This window comes from Mirounga leonina, unplaced genomic scaffold, assembly GCF_011800145.1.
Source record: "Mirounga leonina isolate KUSES-001 unplaced genomic scaffold, KU_Mleo_1.0 Mir_201, whole genome shotgun sequence".
Lineage (NCBI taxonomy): Eukaryota > Metazoa > Chordata > Mammalia > Carnivora > Phocidae > Mirounga > Mirounga leonina.
In genome coordinates this window covers 18235713-18255696 of record NW_023270504.1, presented here as the reverse complement: position 1 = coordinate 18255696, position 19984 = coordinate 18235713, and the positions used below count along the sequence as shown (strand labels likewise).

At 37.2% G+C, this 19984-nt stretch overlaps 1 protein-coding gene across 1 annotated transcript in view; it reads right to left on the bottom strand.

Moving 5' to 3' along the window:
* Positions 1-17109: 17109 nt before the first annotated feature.
* RERG (RAS like estrogen regulated growth inhibitor) overlaps positions 17110-19984 on the bottom strand; it is a 114448-nt gene continuing 111573 nt past the window's right edge. Inside the window, exon 5 of the mRNA XM_035028156.1 lies at positions 17110-18842. Coding sequence (XP_034884047.1) covers positions 18435-18842 — 408 coding nt within the window. The 3' untranslated portion in view covers positions 17110-18434. The remainder of the gene's footprint in view (positions 18843-19984) is intronic.

Here is a 19984-nt window from a genome sequence, read left to right as displayed (position 1 = left end):
AAGTGACATTTTCTTCTTGGACAAAGATCTCAGACGAGATGCTCCTGAGTTTTAAATTCTGGCTTTGTCTTTGGGCTATAATTTTTAATTCTCGTACCTTGTCCTTTATTTTCCCTAACTCTTTTCCTGGAAACAATGGCAATTTCCCTCCAGAGATTGATCTTGTGTCCAGGTAGGTGGTAGCTGATGTCTCTTATTTATGGACCAGATGCTGGTTTAATTTATTTTTTTTTAAGTCCCTAGCCGGATCCTTTGAAGTTCATTAATATAGAAGGTAGAGGCTGTAGTAAAATTGGGAAAACTGTAATTCTTATGCTTTTGGTTTAATATAATATATTGCAAATGAGCACTGCAGTTTTAAAAGACCTTGTTCTCAGAGCTATGGAAGCCAAAATCAAAACAAGGTATGACTCGTACAATTAAATGAATGATGATCTGCTTTATGAAACTGACAAAAACATATATCACCACAATGGAAGTTAAAAAATGATCATTATAAGCCAAGTAATATGTGATTACAAAGAAGGGAAAAGAGAAAGTTCGGTAAAAGGGTCATCGAAAAGATGATATTTAAGCTGATGATATTTAAGAATAATTTCTAAGATTAGGTAATATCTATTTTTAATACTATCTGTAGCTTTTTTTTCTTATCCTAAAAGTTATACATGTGCAGGTTATTTGGCAAACACCAAAACATCATAATCCAGTAATAGACAAGCATATTAGCATTTTATTTCAGTCTTAGAGAGAGAGAGGGAGAGAGTGGGGAAGGGGGCAAAGGGAGAGGGAGAGAATCTCAAGCAGACTCAATTCCCAGCACAGAGCCCGATGTGGGTCTCGATCTCACAACCCTGAGATCGTGACCTGAGCCAAAATCAAGAATCGGATGCGTAACCAGCTAAACCACCCAGGCACCCCTCAGTCTTTCTTTTTATGCATAGTTTTTGTATGGTTAAGGTTTATCTATATAATTTATATTCCATTTATCTTTTAAAAAAATGTCATAAGCACTTCCTCATGTTTTTTAAAACTTTGTCAATAATTGAAATGTCTGTACACAATGTATTTGCCTATACTATAATTTTAAACAAACCCCTTATTGAATATGGAAGTGACTTCCTTTTAAAAAATTTCGTCTAGGGCGCCTGGGTGGCTCAATTGTTAAGCATCTGCCTTCAGGGTCCTGGGATCGAGCCCCGCATCAGGCTCCCTGCTCAGCAGAAAGCCTGCTTCTCCCTCTCCCACTCCCCCTGCTTGTGTTCCCTCTCTGTCAAATGAATAAATAAAATCTTAAAAAAATTTTTTTTCATCTGCTTGCTTGTTTGTCTTTCATTGTGATGAGACTCAAAATGTGACTTATACCTCTGGTACTAAGTGTTTGCTCTTTTAAAAAATTTCTTTAAAATAATTTTCTGGAAATTGTCTCGATTATAAACACTTGAAGGTATACAAGGACGGATACAGAAATACTGTTTCAGGTACAGCACAATCACAGCAAGCTATTTCCCCAGTTGTGAAAATATAACTGTAAAAAAATAAACTTCATCTAGAAGGATGACTGTGGATGTAGATCTGAATTTCCACATAGGTCCTACATTAATATGTGAACATGGAATCCTCTATATATGAAAAGAAAAATAAAGCAGAAGTCTGCGAGCATGTTTTAAATTCTAAATGATATTGTGAATCCTCAAAAACAGCATTTTATAGAGGTCAGATATTTGAATGGGAGAAAGAGGAAATTTACAGTTCATCTGGGTGGGCAGAGCGTTGTGAATTACAAGTAAAAAGTGATTTTAAAAAGATAGAATGGGGGAAGCTGCTAATTGTATACTTTGCTACTAGAGAGAATCCAGATAGCTAAACACAGAGTACCAGAGGCTCTGATTCAAAAATTATATAAAGGAAGAGCTAATGATGAGGCACCAGACAAAATTCACACAGAGAATCTAAAAAAGATCTTCTTTTTCTAGGGATGAAATAGTGGGAAAAGAAGAGGCGATATGAGCTGGAACAATCCAGGAGTGGGTCCTTGAGGCAGTTTCTTTTGGTTGGAGGGATCACAGGAAGAACCTTAGGAAGATTTTCTGGACTACTTTGATAAGGAGTTGATCTTGGCTGCTGAGTGGCAGGAAACCACTTCAGATCTAATAGGGGTATCTCTTCCCAGGTCAGGAAATACCAGTGTGTGCCAACCCATCCACAAAGAATGGAAAGTTGACAGTTTTTACCTACCACCTGGTTATAGCCACAATGAGAGGAAAACACCAAGCCAACCTATGTTCTTTACCAGAAATGGTCCCCTTTTACCTCTGGGTGAGAGCAGCTGAAATACAACCACTGGCACATTAGCAGTTTCACATGGAGCTCCATTTTGTTTGCCTTAATGTTTTAGACACAAAAAGAATGAAAACAAAACAAAACAAAAATACCCAGTGGTCGATCCCCATTCTCCTAGAACTAGAATCTCTCTTTCTTACAGGGAAATCACTGCATGTTATCTAGATGGAGCTGATCTTTTCTCCAGCCAGAGGAGTCGGAAACAAACATGGTCCTGAGCAATTAGAGTACCCAACCTACTGACCACAGTGAATGGTTTAAGGATAAGTTTAATATCCATATCAGGACAATCAAGGTCTGTAGGGTTTTTTCCAGCCCTCTTTCCCCTGGGCTGACCACAGCTGGTTTTGTTCTTCCTGACAGAGAATGAAGAGAGACAGTATCCTATTTAGTTTTAATTCCCTGGATCCATCCATGCCTGAAGCCCTTATCCTTGACCTTCCCATTCATCCCTAAGCCAGATTGCATAGTTTCTGTCAGCTATGACAAAAAATGTACTAATACAGGTCATGTATTTCTTATGTGCCCCAGAAATGAGTTTGTTAAAGAAAAAGCAATATTTACATGGAAAACTCTGAAGTGAAGGAAGAAAATAAAATATATTGCACTCCTTCTTGAACCATTCAGCTCAAGTTCCCAAAAATCCCCACGACAGAAGATCTTGCCCTGGAAAAGTTCATAGACCTTGTATAACAAAAACAAGACTAGATTATTAAGTTCACAGGAATCAAGCAATTTAAATAAATATATATATAAATATATATAATATATATATAATAAATATAATGTTACTGATTTTTAAAGTAAGCTTTAATATCATGGATATCAATTAATTTCTTTTTTTTTTAAAGATTTTATTTATTGGACAGAGAGAGACACAGTGAGAGAGGGAACACAAGCAGGGGGAGTAGGAGAGGGAGAAGCAGGCTTCCCGTGGAGTAGGGAGCCCGATGTGGGGCTCGATCCCAGGACCCTGAGATCATGACCTGAGCCAAAGGCAGACGCTTAACGACTGAGCCACCCAGGCACCCCCAATTAATTTCTATATACTATTCTTTGATTGCTAGAATTTCTTTTGAAATTTTTCTAGAAATTGCTCCTCCTTATTCCCAATAAAGTGGTTATAAATTTCTTTTGCTTTATTGCATACTAAGAAGTATCAAGTCTAAGCCTCCTTCCAAATGGTCAACACTTTCTAGATTTTATGACTTGGAATCGTTTGTGCCTAAATCTCCAATCTTTCCAATGATGCAGAATAATCTGAATGCTTGAAATGGGAAAAGCTTCATGTAACATTTGTAATTATTTCCCTATGTATTTCTGAACATCCGGGCTAAATAATTTTCACTCTTCCTTTGACAAGTTTAGGCTGTAGCACAAATCACCACCCTGCCCAGGCAGGATTCAGCCTCAGCGCCTCCTCACAAGCTCTGGAGTGCTTCCTCTCTCTCTCCACAGGGTAGAAGTCTTTGTCCTTGTTCTGACGTCACTAAGGTTGTTTAGCAGCTTAATTACCCATGGGCTACTGGGAGGAGCTGACCTCTTGGGATGCTGCCTTGCAGGCTTCAGAAATTAATACGTTTATCTTCTTATCCCCATTCTTTTGATATATTTCTGTTCAATTTAAGTGAGGACTGCCCGTTAAAGAGAACGGATAAATTGATGCCAAGGCTATTGCAAGACAAGGTCTATTCTGGATACAAAATAAGATGTTTATAGGGACTTTGGTATTCAGACTCATGATGTTGGCCTGAGTTCTCTTTACCATTTTAATTAAACAAATATTATAATGAAGTTGGAAGTGAGAAGCTTTAGTAGAAACTCAGCTTCATTCCATCTCCAGGAATGATACAAATTACCCAGGTGCTTTTGTCAAAGCTGTTTTAACTCTAAGAACATTGGACAACACTGGCTCCTGCACAGTAATAAGAAGATCTGACCTTATCCCTTTATAGGGTAAGAGAAAACAATAACAATTTAGATACTTCTCTGCCCCATAAAATTCGTAGATTCTTCATAAAATAGATACTTGATATATTTGATATTGGTTTCTTGCATTCTTTGGCCCAACAGAAGAGGTTGTCACATTTTGATGTTTGTTAAATGCAGATTTCTGGGCTCTACTCCCATATATTCTGGTTCAGTAGGCCTATAGTAGATCTAGAATATAAATTTTAAACAAGCTTCCCATCACTCTATTGAAAGTGTTCCATGGGCTATATTTTGAGAAACATTGCCATAGCGGATAGAGTGCTCAGCTCACGATACCTCAGGGATTCCTACAGTCTCTCCAAGCTGTGTAGAAAGGGGATAAGATGCTTTGCTATTAGTGCTCCCAATAGGTTTTGACTAAGATGGAGAAAGATGGAGGAGAAAGGGCTATTTCCTTATGGGTTCAGATTCCTCCCTGTCCGCCCCCCATGATTTTACCCTTAACTCTAACAAGGACATGATTTGTAACATGGTAGTAACATCTGGCGGCTTGGCAGTCCAGAGTGTAGCTTAGTGTTAGGCCAAGCAGAATTCAGTAGGATTTGTGGGCTGGTGCCCAGGAATTACAGTTGGTGAGAAGAGTTCCAATCTGCTTTAACTGCTCATGATGTTTTATGGTCATGGTCAGGTCATTTATCAGCATCCTACGTTTGTCCAGCATAATTTCTGTTCCCCACTCTGAGCTGTGATTTTAACAGATTGTTTCCAGCCAAGATGATAGCTGGAGATAGGATGTTGATTCACTGTTAATTAATTTCAGCTGGGAAGAGAACCACAGCAGCCTATGTCTTGTTTGTTTTATGTCATTGTTCTTAAGATACTTGGATGGACAGTGCTTTGCCTGCTTTGTTCTCACCTATCCTTTGATCGTATTCTTTTTCTCCCATAAAAGGTTCCACTTAGTACTCTGGTTGACTTGAGTGCATAATATTTACTATTAACTAGAATTAGAGTAGTAAAGCGAAGCTTTCAACCTGGAGACCCCTTTTTTGTGAAAAGTCAATGTCGATGTGAAATGTCTCAATTTTCCATAGAAAAATAGTTTGGTAAATGTTGTGTAGATAAGTAAATCTCAGTTTGCTAATTTTTTCATATTTCTGTTTTCTCCCTAGGTCCAACAGAATGAGTTGGCTAGAAAAACTAGCAAAATGAATTGTAAGATTCAAGTTGTATGTGATATAATTGGGCTTAAAGACAAAAGCTGAGCAGGTAAATGAGACCTGGATACCCCTTCTCACTAGAGAAATAGAGGACTAGCATATTACTAATTTGGTTACAGTAGCTGACTTCATTATGTTTTTACTGACTCAAGTGCTTCATACAATGAAAACGTAACAGCAGACAAGAAGAAGAGTTGCTCTATAATCTAAAAAATATGCTGTTTTTAGCTTGGTACTAAAAATAAGCAGGTGGCATCACTTTATGCTGTAGCTGAAGTCTGGAAAACGTGTTTGCAAATTGAAATTTTATTTTAAAAGATTACATATTAAATTTTCTGGAGGTGGACAGTTTTTAAGGGGAATCCTATAGTGATTGTTTTTTTTTTTTTTTTAAAGATTTTATTTATTTATTTGAGACAGAGAGAATGAGAGACAGAGAGCATGAGAGGGAGGAAGGTCAGAGGGAGAAGCAGACTCCCTGCCGAGGAGGGAGCCCGATGCGGGACTCGATCCCGGGACTCCAGGATCATGACCTGAGCCGAAGGCAGTCGCTTAACCAACTGAGCCACCCAGGCGCCCTATAGTGATTGTTTTTTAAAGGAAAGCTAGCAATTCTTTTCATAAATTCAATCCTAATGTTTCTATTTTAAAATAGTATCGCATATGAATGTCACCAGGCCATCCAGAGACCTGCATTCCAATCTCATCACTATTTCATTACTTTGCTATAGAATTGAAAAGATTGTATTAGATGATTTCTAAGAACACATTCACATCTAAAATTTCAGGATTCTAACTGCAAGCTTTTAGTGACTGGCTTTGTTCAAAATAAAGGAGGATTAAGACTCAACAGATATTAAAATATTCTTTTTTTTTTTATAAAGATTTTTTTTTTTTTTTTTTTTTTTTAATTCATGAGAGACAGAGCGAGAGAGAAAGGCAGAGGGAGAAGCAGGCTCCCAAGGAGCAAGGGAGCCCGATGTGGGACTCGATCCCAGGACCCTGAGATCATGACCTGAGCCGAAGGCAGATGCTTAACCATCTGAGCCACCCAGGCGCCCTTTTTTTAAAGATTTTTTTTTTTTTTTAGATATTAAAATATTCTAAAGCTGTACCATCCATTACCATAGCCACTAAGCACATGTGGCTATTGAGCTCTTGAAATATGGTTGGTCCAAATTGAAACACACTGTAAGAGTAAAGCATGCATTGGACTTCAAAGACTTAGTGCAAAATCTTGTAAAATAGCTCATGAGTTAACAACTTTTATGTTGATTATTTGCAGGGATACCTTGGGAATATTGCATTAAATGAATTATTAAAATAAACTCCATATATTTCTTTTTTTAATTTTAAATATGAACCTTTTTAAATTTAAATAACTTAAATTTAAACAATTAATAATGATCTAATATATTTAAAATAGAAAAGTTTAACTTCCATATATGGCTCACATTATAATTTTATTGGGCACACAACTCTAAAGGGATAGCATATCCTGCAAAAGAACCCTCCTGAAGATCAGAGAATTCTCCCCATTACTGATGGACAGTCTTGATGATATAGAAGAGATTGTTTGAAGATAAGATTAAAACATTGTTTTCTAAAAGTATAATTCACTAGTCCTGTGAGGTATATCACCATAGCCAAGTGAGTTTAGGCAACACTGTGCCCCATTCACTGATTCGCTAGCATAATAAAAGCTCAACTAAGTCACCCAGTTAATGAAAGCTACTTCTCTCATGTGAATCCATAAATTCATCTGAAACAATCCTTTTATTTTTAAATGATAACTGGTAGCATTCTATAGACTCAAGAAAGTGGCTTTGGGACATACCATTGGATTAGATAATCACCAAGTCCCTCTTGTCTGTTGTGGGTTTACAAGCAGTTTATAGAAGCTCAGCCCTTACAAATTGTACTTGCTTCTGTGTATGCATGCTTCTTTTCTAAAAAATCCTTCCTCTCTTCCACATAAAATATTTTCTTTCACTTTTCTAGGTGATTTGAAATATTACCAATTAGATGTGTTTGTGTTATCAGTCACCCTCTTTAAAGAATTCCTAATTTGCCCCACTCCCCAAAGAAGGTATATAGTCAAAGTTTCAAGGGGGTGAGGGGGGTGGAGGGGGAGGACCACAATGTGTGGGAAGGCAACAGGAAAGGCGAGGGATTCTGAAAGGTATTTGTCCTTTTTGAAATGTTATGTTTAATGTATTTCTCACCAAGAAAAGTGCTGTTATGGGTTAATCAGGCTGCTATGGACTAGCTGGGGAACCTAAGTATGATTTGTAACTTGGCTTTCCAGGGAAATTGCATCCAGCATTCCAAAAAGCCAATTTACAAGCAAATATTAGGAACATAAATTGTAAGTTGGACACCACCAGGGTATAGATTGACTCAGAAGCTCAGGGAATAAAAGCAATCAATATCCTGTATTTATTTCAATACCTTGCTTTTCACAGTAAGCCCCTTGCTTTCCCAAACAGTGAGGAGAGGGGAAGAATGACAGAACACACACTTTTTATGACAATGTTTATAGGGTCTCATAAATCATAAAAGAATGTCAAGAAATATTGTCAAGCACTTCCCTAGGTTTTTATTCTTAAAACTACTCGTTCATAGAATAACCAAACAATTTTCTTCTCTCATAAAACATGTCAGGAAGAGACAGACATATGCACATACGCACACTCTCAAGCTCAGGGAGCCCAAACACTCATTCACAGGTTCCTAAGGAAAGAATGAAATGATGTTTGGATTCACTAGAATGGAATGGAACATTTACTTGCAATGGGTCTCTGTTGACCAGTATGGTATGGGAGCATGGAGAATTGAAATGAAACTCTTATTTAAAAATAAAATATTGACAGTTTATTAGGAGTGGAAAAGATGCAAATTAAAAACCTATTCTGAGATGTTGAACATTTGTTTTAAATAGATTTCAGGAAGGTGTTCTTTGACTTGACCTCATTGCTGAATTCCCAAATGAAAGACAGGTTTCTTTTTATAAATTTTTGAGATATAATTTATATATAATAAATTAACATTTATATAACAAATTAACATGTGAAAATAATTTCACATTTACAAATAAATGAGTTTTAGAAAGTGTATAAAGTCCTGTAACTACTGCTACATTTATAATAGAGCATATTTCCATCACCCCAGAAAGTTCCCTTGAGTCCCTTAGTGCTCTCTTCCTATCTGTTACCTTTAGGCTCTGGTGACCACAGATCTGCTTTTACTATCGTTTTCCTTTTCTAGGATTTTGTATAGATGGAATTTTATCATATGCAGTATCCTGTGTCTGGCTTCTTTTACTTAGCATAATGCTTTGAGAGTCATGCAGTAGTTTGCTGTGTTCAGTGATACACCACAGTTTGTGTATTCATTCACTCGCTGATAGAAAGTGGACTTGTTGCCAAGCTTGTGGGTTTTTTCAGGGGGGGGACATTATGAATAAAGCTGCTGTAAATGTTGGCAGACAGGTCTTTATGTGAACATAGATTTTCTTTTATCTTGGGACCTAGGAAAGGATTGCTGAGTCTTATGTTAAGTACATGTTGAACTTCATAATAACTGTCAGCCTGTTCTCCAGATTGGCCGTCCCACCTTGCAATTCCACTGGTATATGTATGAGAGTTCCAGGATGTAGACATCTCCACCAATATGTGTATCATCAGTCTTTTTTTGAATTTTAGCCTTTCAAGTGGGTGTGTACTAGTAATGTAGTATACTTTTAATTTGTATTTTCCTAATGTCTGATGATGTTGAACATCTTTTCATATGATCGTTTGCCATTTGTATATCTTCTTTGGTGAATTATCTATTCAAAACTTTTACCCAATATTTTAACCAGAATATTTGTCTTATTATTGAGTTCTAAGAGTTCTTCATATATTCTGGATATACATCTTTGGTGAGATATGTATTTCCCATATTTTTTTCCTATCTGACTTGCTGTTGCATTTTCTTAAAGTCTCTCAAAATCATAACTTTTTAATTTTGTTTTTATTTGTGCTTTTTGTGCTCTAAGAGATCCTTGCCTAAATCAAGGTGACAAAAATTTTCTTCTACGTTTTCTACTGGAAGTTTTATAGCGTTAGCTCTTTTATTTAGGTCAAAGATCCATTTAGAATTTAAATTTTGTATATAATACGAAGTATGGGTTGATATTCATTTATGTATTTTTGCAGACAGATATGCCATTGTTCTCGCATCATTTGTTGAAAACAATATTCTTTTTCAATTGAATTATCTTTGTACCTCTGTCAAAAATCAATCAATCTTATGGGGTAGTCCTACTTCTGCTCAATCTGTTCTGTTCCATAGATCTATATGTCTATCCTTACACTAATAACATGTTATCTTGATGGGTATAGCTTTATAATAAGCATTTTAAATCAGGTAGTTTAAATTCTTTAACATTTTCCTTCTTTTCAAAAATTATTTTGACTATTCTAGGTCCTTAGATATTGGTTCAATATCAGTTTTAGAGTCAGCTTGTCTACCTTACAAAATAGCCTGCTAAAATTGTGATTGACAGGGGGTCTGGGTGGCTTAGTTGGGTAAGCGTCTGCCTTCAGCTTGAGTCCTGATCCCAGGGACCTGGGATTGAGCCCCGCATTGGGCTCCCTGCTCAGCAGGGAGTCTGCTTCTCCTTCTCTCTCTGCCCCTTCTCTTGCTCACGCTATCTCTCTCGCTCACTCTCTCTCAAATAAATAAATAAAATCTTAAAAAAATAAAATAAAATTGTGATTGGCATTTTGTTGAATCTGTAAATCAAATTAGAGAAAACTAACTTCTTAACAATATTGAGTTTTCCAACCCATGGACATGGCATATCTCTGCATTTATTTGTAGATTCCTTAGGATTTTCTATACAAATGATCATGTCATCTGCAAATGAAAATTATTTACTTCTCCATTCCCTTACCTTATTGCACTATCTAGAACCTATAGTATAATACTGAATATATGCAATGAGAGCATGCATACTTGCCTTGTTCCCTCTCTTGGGGAAAAAAGCTTTAAATCTTTCAACATTAAGTATGATGTTCAAAAAGTTTGAAGCTATGTTTTTTCAGAGTGAAGAAGTTCTCCCCTGGTCCTAGTTTGCCGGGAAACACTTTGGCTTTTGTTTTTTTATGCCATGAATTGGTATTGGATTTTATAAAAATACTTTTGTGAATCCATTGAGATTATTATAAGATTGTATCTTCATTTGTTAAAATTGTGAATTACATTAATTGATTTTCGAGTGTTAAACCAACTTCACAATTGCTAATATTAATCCCTTTAGATCATGGTGCATGTGTATATATATGTGGTCTTGATTTGCTAAAATTTTGGTAAGGAGTTTTGTTTCTATTTCATGAGGACTATTGGTCTGTGGTTCAGCAGGTTGTTTCAACATTTACAATGTATTCATTCAACTCATCACTGCCTACCTTCAAATAATATAATTACATTTTATCATTCTTTTTTTAAAAGATTTATTTATTTATTTATTTGTCAGAGAGAGAGAGAGCACAAGCAGGGGGAACGGCAGGCAGAGGGAGAAGTAGGCTCCCTGCGGAGCAAGGAGCCCGATATGGGACTGGATTCCAGGAACCTGGGATCATGACCTGAGCTGAAGGCAGATGCTTAACCGACTGAGCCACCCAGGCATCCCACATTTTATCATTCTTATGTCTTATCCACTGCACACGTGTGTTTCCTTCTCCCCACCCAACCGTTGGCTGCTTTAAAAATTTTCCCTCTGGGTGGTGCTTGGGTGGCTCAGTTGTTGAGCGTCTGCCTTCGGCTTAGGTCATGATCCCAGGGTCCTGGGATCGAGCCCCGCGTCGGGCTCCCCGCTCCACGGGAAGCCTGCTTTCCCTCTCCCACTCCCCCTGCTTGTGTTCCCTCTCTCGCTGTGTCTCTGTCAAATAAATGAAATCTTTAAAAAAATTTTTTTTCTCTTAATTGTTGCTTTTCAGGAATTTGATTTTGATGTTCCTTGGTGTTGTTTCCTCCGCTTTTTATTCCTGAGGTCTCATGTGATTTTTGTCTCACAGATCATTGATCTTTTCTTCATTATTGACTTTTTAGTCTCTTTTGCTTCTCTTTGCTTCATTTTGGATATTTTTTAGTGCTATGCCATCAAGTTTACTGGTCATTTCTTTAGGGTCTAATCTAATGTTAATCCAATTTAGTGTTTTATTATTTTAGATATTTTATTTTCCATTCTTAAAGTTACATTTGGAGGGCGCCTGGGTGGCTCAGTCGGTTAAGCATCCAACTCTTGGTTTCGGCTTGGATCATGATCTCAGGGTCATGGGATTGAGCCCTGCATCGAGCATGGAGTCTACTAGAGATTCTCTCCCTCTCCATTCCCCTCTGTCCTTCCTCCTGTTCATGCACTCCCTCTCTCTTGCACTCTCTCTCTCAAATACATACATAAATAAATCTTTTTAAAAAAGTTATATTTGGGCCTTCTTTATATCTTTCATTTCTGTCCTTATTATACTCCTGTCTCTCTCTACCTTCTTGAGCATATAAAGCATATTTATAATAGCTATCTTAAGTTTCTTATTTGTTAATGCAATCATCTGTCATTTCTCACTCTGTTCCTATTTATGGGTCATATTTTCCTGTTTCTTAGCATTCATGGTACTTTTCAACTGGATGTCAGCATTGTAAATCATTTGGGTGCAGGATTTTATTTTAACTCATCACTGTATAGTGTATTAGATATGTTTCTAGCACAAAATCAAGTTACCTGGACTCAGTTTGAAAAATTTCAGACTTGCTTTTAAGCTTTGATGGGGCAGATACTTAACAGCTTGGTCTAGGACTAGTTTAGACTCATAATTAACACAATATCTTTTTGAGGTCTTGTGTATTACCTGATGCTTAAATATTACAAGGTCTTTCCACTCTGGCCAATGGAAATACAAACTATTCCCAGTCCTATGTACACTCCCCAAGTTTTGGCCTATTGTTCTTTGGTGTTTTTTATCCAGCTTCAAATAAATTTTTCCCACCATGCAAAGATCCAAACTCTGCCTAAGACTAAAGGGAACCCTTCTAAAGATCTCTAGAAGTTTCACTCTGTAAAGCTCCTTTCCTTCCAGAAATTCTATCCCACAGATTCCTACAACTTGGCCTCCTCAAACTGATTTTTGTCTCCTCAACTCACTAAGACTGCCAGGCTCTGTTTCAGTATGTACTACTTCCTGCAACTTGCCATTTGGCAGTAGGTTGGCATGATTTCAGTTTACCTCATTTTTTCCCCCTTCTCTCTGGGATCACTGTAATGCTCGTTGTTCAAAGCCTGGAAACCATTGTTTCATATATTTTGTCTGATTGTTTTGACTTGTTTAATATGTAAGGGTAAATTTGGTATCTGTTACTCCATTGCAGCAAGATGAATGCTATACTTTTAACACTGAAAATAAAAATCTATCCCTACTGAGGCAAAGTAAATCTTGCTTCATTCACAGTCATGAAAACGAAGCTCAGCTTCCAAATAACTAGTAGTCTTAACTTGTTTAGGAGTGGCATCAACAAGATGGCTAAATAAGACTTCCCTCACAGGTATCCTCCCCCCAACAGCAACAATCTGGCATGTATCCATGGACAAAAAGTGCCTTTGTGGGAACTTTGAAACTCAAGTGGGAGATTTCGAAACCACAGTTCAGTCTAAGACTGAAGAAAGCCATTTTGAGAAGACAGGCTCACAACCAGGTAGCTGACTTGCCAACCGAGGTCCCAGCTACAGACACAGAAACAGGCTCCACACCTGTGAGAACTTGGCTAGAACCCCCTTTGGTTTTGAGGTCTATCACCAGCACCACAGGCTAAGGGACCCAGAAGGCGACACAGCCACCTGTGTGTTGAGTAATAGACATACAGACTCAGTGCCAGCTGTGGACCCTGATGTGTCCTGTGAACAGGCTCCAGTCCCTCTCAGCTCTGGTCCAAGAGCCCCTGCGGGGAAAGCCCACCAAATCTGGTCAGACTGCAGACTCTGAAAGGGCCTTGTAACTAGGCTCCAGCCCATCCCAGCCAGTCCATGGGACCCTGCAGGAGATGCTCCCACCTGCACCCCTGAAGGTCTTGAAAGGGCCCTATACTAGGCATCAGCTCCCTCCTACCTGCGTCACAGGGAGCTGGCAAGGAACCAGGCAGGATAAATTCCAATCTGGGCCCCCAGAGATTATAGAAGGTCCCTAAATGCAGAAATCTTTTTAATAAATAATGTTGGAGAGACTAGATAATTCACATGCAAAGGAGTGAAACTGAATCCCTATTTTACAGCACTTATAAAAATAACTTGAAATGGATTAAAAACTTAAATTAAGACCTGAAACCATTAATCTTCTAGAGGAAAACATAGAGAAAACTCTTTGACATTGATCTTGGCAATGAATTTTTGGATATGATACCAAAAGCACAAGCAACAAAAGCAAAAATAAACAAGTGGGAGTACATGAAATTAAAAAGCTTCTCTACAGCAAAAGTAACAACAGAAACAAGCAGCAACCTATGGAATGGGAAAAAAAATATTTGCAAGACAAAAATTAGATAAAGGGTTAACATCCAAAATATATAAGGAACTCATAGAACTCAATAGCAAAAATAATAATAATAAATAATAATCCAAATAAAAAATGGGTAAAGGGCCTGAATAGAAAAATTTCCAAAAAACATACAGATGGGCAACAGGCACATGAAAAGATGCTCAACATCACTAATTATCAGGGAAATGCAAATAAAAGCCACAATGAGATATCACCTCATACCTGTTGGAATGGTATTGTCCAAAAGACAAGAGACAACAAGTATTGGTGAGGATGTGGAGAAAGAAACCCTAGTGCACTGTTGGTGGGAATGTAAGTTGGTACAACCAATATAGAAAACAGCAGGGAATCCAGCAATCCCATTTCTGGGTATATATCAGAAGGAAATGAAATCATTATCTCAAGGAGATAGCTGGACCATCATGTTCATTGCAGCATTATTTACAATAGCCAAGATGTGGAAACAAGTGTTCATCAATGGATAAATAGATTTTTTTAAAAAGTGAGATAGATACATACATACACATATTTGAATATTATTTAGCCAGAAAAAGGGAAGAAATCTTGTCCTTTGTGATAACATAGGTAGACTTTGAGGGCATTAGGCTAAATTAAATAAGTCATATAGAGAAAGGCGTATGTTATGTGATCTCACTGATATGTGAAAACTAAAAAAAAAAAGTCATAGAAACAGATTATAGAATAATGGTTGTCAGGGGTGGGGGAGATGGGGAGATGTTGGTGAAAATCTCCAAACTTCCAATTATAAGATGAGTAAGTTCTGGGGATCTAACATTCCGCATGGTCACTATTGTTAACAATGTTGTATTATATATACTTGAAAGTTGTTGAGAGAGTAAATCTTGTATACTCTCACCACAAAAAAAAAAGGTAATTATGTGAGGTGATGACTATGTTAATGAACGTCATTATGGTAATCATGTCACAATATATACACGTATCACATCCTCGTGTTGTATACCTTAAACTTACACAATGTTATATGTCAATTACATCTCAATAAAGCTGAAAAAAAAAATGGGCACTGGTTTCCAAGCATAAACAGCAAACTTTCCTTCAAATTCCATTTTAGAACAAACAGTTGTATAGTATCAAGGCTTAGTAATACCCAAACCTAAAAATTTATTCTTAATTTTGTTCACCTAATAGGAGCTATTTTAACATATTATCAGGCTCAATTTTTAAATATCATGGCTTGAGAGCATGAATAGACAAATAGACCAATGAAATGGAATGGACAGTTCAAAACCAGACATATATGTATGCTAAACATAGCATTTCAAATCTATGGAGAAAATATATTTATGTCATTTTTTCCCCCTCAGAATCCCCCAATAAGTTCTTAGCTCAGGACAATTCAACATTACTCTGATTAAATCTGGCCCAATGAACTGGCCACTTTCTTATCATCCTCAAAGTGGACACAGGCTGGTTTAAGAAGAAATCTTATTTGGTACTATACGTTGAACATCAAGTGTTGTGTTTATCTATGTACATGTAAGTATTACATATGTTATTTGAAAGGAAGATCCTGAATTATGGTTCTTTCCCTCGGTGCTGTGAGGCATATGAATACAAACCCAATATTTAGAAATAACGTTTTTTGAATCTTGAATGAAAAGAAAACCAACTACAAACAGCAAGTGTTGGTAGTGGTAGTATGGTGATAACAACCCATTATTATTCAAGAACACACAGGTTTCCATCATTAAAATATTCTATTAAAAAACCCAACTTATTTATAACCTTCATTTGTGGAGAAGCCTGGGGCATGAGAGGAATAACTAATTTATATTTGTGAAATCTCATGTTCTTCTGTAATTATCCGTTGGCACGTATGCCAGTGGTTCTTTGAATTTTTAACAGGTCTGGATTTGTATGTATATGTCTAGGGAAGTTGCTGGTGTTGTTGACTGTGAATTTCACTTCCTTAGTGTTTGACCCAAAATGGCACCCAGGTTTTTCACTACTCTTCCTTAGGAGCTTGCTCTTTATAAGAACTGGCTGAGGTTCATCTGCAAGTATAGGTATCAGACAGTGAAAGAGGCTGTGATTCTGGAAGGTGGCAACATTTAAAAAATATTTTTACTTCCCTTTCCCCTTCCATACCATATCTAGATGGACATTACTGAAAATGAGTCATAGCCAGATTATCTTCTTGGTCCTTTAATATGTAGTTACCTAAATTGGCAGTTTTATGAATTTTTGACATTTTTCTTACTTCCAAGTGCCTTATTTTTCTCTTTCTTTTAATTCCTTTCCTCTGCTCTATCTTCTGGTTTTTTGTTTTTGTTTTTGTTTTTGTTTTGTTTTGTTTTGTTTTTGTCCTGAAGAATGATATAAATGTCTCTCTCAACTGCTTTTAATTACTACACTCACGATCACCTTTCATGTCTCCGTATTTTGGTTCCATGCTATTCCTTTTGGCTATAATATTTTCACCATCTTTCTTTCCTGGGTTACTTGTATGTATTCTTCAATGTTCAGCTAAGACACTATCGAATGTACTAAATTGTGTTAATTTATATGCCCAACTTATATATAAATATTTCCTAATGAATGAATGAAAGCATAATTGAAGCAAATCTTTCCTAAATTTTCTCCTTCCTGTGTCTTCATCCCCACAGCTCCAGAACAAGGGCTTTATGTCAGTCTACTAATATACTGCATTGGATAATAGTATGGGCTCTACAGTCTCACTGCCTCTCTGGGTTCAAATCCTGGTTCTAACCACTAAATAGCTGTGCAGTCACTTTTCCTTGTAGCTCAATATCTTCATCCCTGCAGTTGTGATCATAGCAGTATCACTTGTGCAGGGTATTTGAGGATTCAATGAGATAATACATAAAGTGCCTAAAATAACACCTAAGCATTTTACAAAAATAGCTATTATATGAACAGGAGCTTATTTTTTATATCGCATTCACTGCTTTGTCAACTCTACAACTTGACTGTCTACTCAAGTTTCTCCTAAAGTTACAACCTTTTCACGCTATCACAAGAAAGACTGCTCGAATGTGACAGAATGTGAAAATTATGCTTTTTATTATATCACATAAAATAATTACATCAATTTATCCAAATGCATTGGTGAATTAAAGCTTCCAGCTCTTACAAATTTTTACACATATATCTATGCATTTATAAATACACACATATGTAAAAGATATATATTTTCTTCTAAAATAAAGTGCCCAAATCTTGATATATGGGGGCATAAGAGGGAAAAAAATCATAAAGTTTTATCAGTTACAGACTGTACTTTCACAATATAGGAATCTGTTTTATACACATTTATTCAGGGATGGTGAACTTCAATCACACATTCTTTTCTGAATTCTAAGTGAATTAATTATCCAAAATAGAAGTCATTTAGCCAATTTAATGAATCAGAGGCTACTTTTTCTTACTGTGCCTGGCATTAGAGCCTTGGCTCCCCAATGGAAGGGTAGCTCAGCTTCATTCTTAATTTTCCTGTTTTTTTGGACTGTTGTCTTTCTGCTAAGATGATAAGCAGAGAGAGAGAGAAATGAATCAGACATCTCCGATTCTAAATCCTCTGTTAGCATTCAGTGAAGTCAGGATTTGGTGAAAAGACTCCTAATGTCTTTACATGACCCTGGGCTTGGTGAGAAATGGCCCAGCAGGATCTGAATTGAAGGATCCTTCTGCCTCTCTTATAGTGAAACTTTACTGAAGCCACAGAAGAAGAATCAGAGTACAAGGATCAAGAGCTCATTGAGAGAACCCACTCGAATTGAAAGGGAACTCTACTACAGTGGAAAACTTTGTGACAACGCGTTTGAATTCAAGAACAAAATAAGGGTTAAAGAAAAGCTAGACAATTTGAGATAATTATGAAAATCCTCAGTTCAAAGAGGAACTAGGGCTCTACTCCCTGCTCCAGTATCTCAGCGGCTTTTCCTGGGTTTTTACTGTATTTTCTATTACCTTCCACTTTTAAGATGATCATTTGAAGTCTTTGACAAGGAATGAAATTTCAAGATGCCTTAGAAAGGTCTTGAAGCAAGGTGAGGATGCCTAAGAATAGCTTAATACGAACCCAGCCATTTCAGAATCTCTGGTGATTATAGGTTCAAACTGCAATAGAGTGCATCTTATTCAAGCAGGAAAGGGAGAAATTGTCAGCACTAAAATTGCATAAAACACTCTATAACTTCTCAACATATGGGAGACCTGGGAATAATTGGAAGCCCAGACATTTCCCAGAGTCAGAACAAGGAATGGAGTATTTTCTTTTATTTTGGGGGGGCCAATGGGAGTAAAGGGCGAGAAAGTGTTTCCAATTACCCGACCCACCTCAGTAGGGCTTTTGCAAGAACAGAGCCACCTAACTACTGATTTTGGTAAGCATCTTGTTAATGGCTTGTTTGACGTGCGTGGTGGAGCTGCGTCGCCTCGTCTTGCCCTGGACCATCCTCCTGCGACGCACCTCTCGACACAGCTCATAGAATATCTCAGTGATGTTCCCTTCTCCAGTGCAGGCAGAACACTCATAAAAAGCACATGCCAATTCAGTAGCCAGCTTCTCCCCTTCTTCCGTACTAACCTGTCTGGAGTGGTCCAAGTCAGCTTTGTTTCCAACCAAGATGAGAGTCACATTCTTGGGCTTTTTGATCTCATCCAGGATGTTCTTAAGTGGCAGCACTTCTTCAAAACTTCCTCGGTCAGTAATGTCATAGACCAGCACAAAGCCTTCCCCCCATCGCATGTGTCCTTCCCTCTGAATGGTATCTTCCTGTTGACAAGGAAACAATGGCAGTTGGGGAACTGGAAGTTATCAGAGGTTGCTCATGCCAGTAGTGAGTCCTTAATTACTATTCTTTATATTCGTTGTCATTAAAATTTCTTGATAGTCTGCCTACACAGGCTTCCTTTCTCAATCAGTTTGGAATAGGAGCATTACTTACTCATAGCAGGATATGTCGGGGAACTAAAAATGTTCTAACTACATAGACCTTTAACTTTCTGCTTCTAATTTTCTTCTTGCCATATCATTAAATCCGTAATTACAAGAACTATAAAGAAATTATCTTAGTGGAGCACACTGCCTCCCAGGCTTTCATCACAATCAAAGAATTGGCAAATAGGTAACAGACAAGTAGGCCTTATGCCACTCTTTAGGGATCAGATTTAGGGGCACAGCTTAGTGAATGGTTTTGATTTCATTTTTTGCTTTAATCTCTTTTGCCTTCAGATTCTAGACAATTGGGCACCAGGGACACAAAAACAGTGAAAAATTGTAGAGAGAGTCAAACTCAAAGTCAGGAGCTTTTGGCTTTTTTTTTTCTATCTTAACACCTCCAAAATATTATACAGTCGCAATAATGATAGAAACTCATTTGAAGTGATTTTCAAAGGGGGTGATCATTCCTTCCTAGGAAAGTAGCATGCGAGATTTGAAAATGCATTGCTCCCATGGGCTCAAATAACCTTTGCATGTAAGTCCCTGCCACCTCTCTCTAGAATCAGGGCTGTGTGGCCGGGAAAGCATATATAAGAAGGAGGTGATGATGAGAAATAAGTGTCTAGCTAGCTGCAAGAACATTTCTTGGATTAAATACTTAAATTCAAGTCTTCTTTGGATCATAGGTCACTGACAGAGCACCATGCAACCCTTCAGCTTCCTAATTTTCATTCCTAGTGTCATTTTATTCTTGAGAACTAAGCCTTTCTGCAAACCTATCTGTAATCTCAGAACTGACTGACATAGGGCAAATTTATATTAGCTTCCTTTTTAATGGATTGTTTGTTGTACAATTATGTGGCTCAAATTTTCAAAAGGATGTGTTGAGGTCTGGAAAGAATATTAGAGAGATTCCTGAAATAAAGCATTCTGAAAAGCAATTCTGAGGTGATGTAAGTTTAGAATATACTATA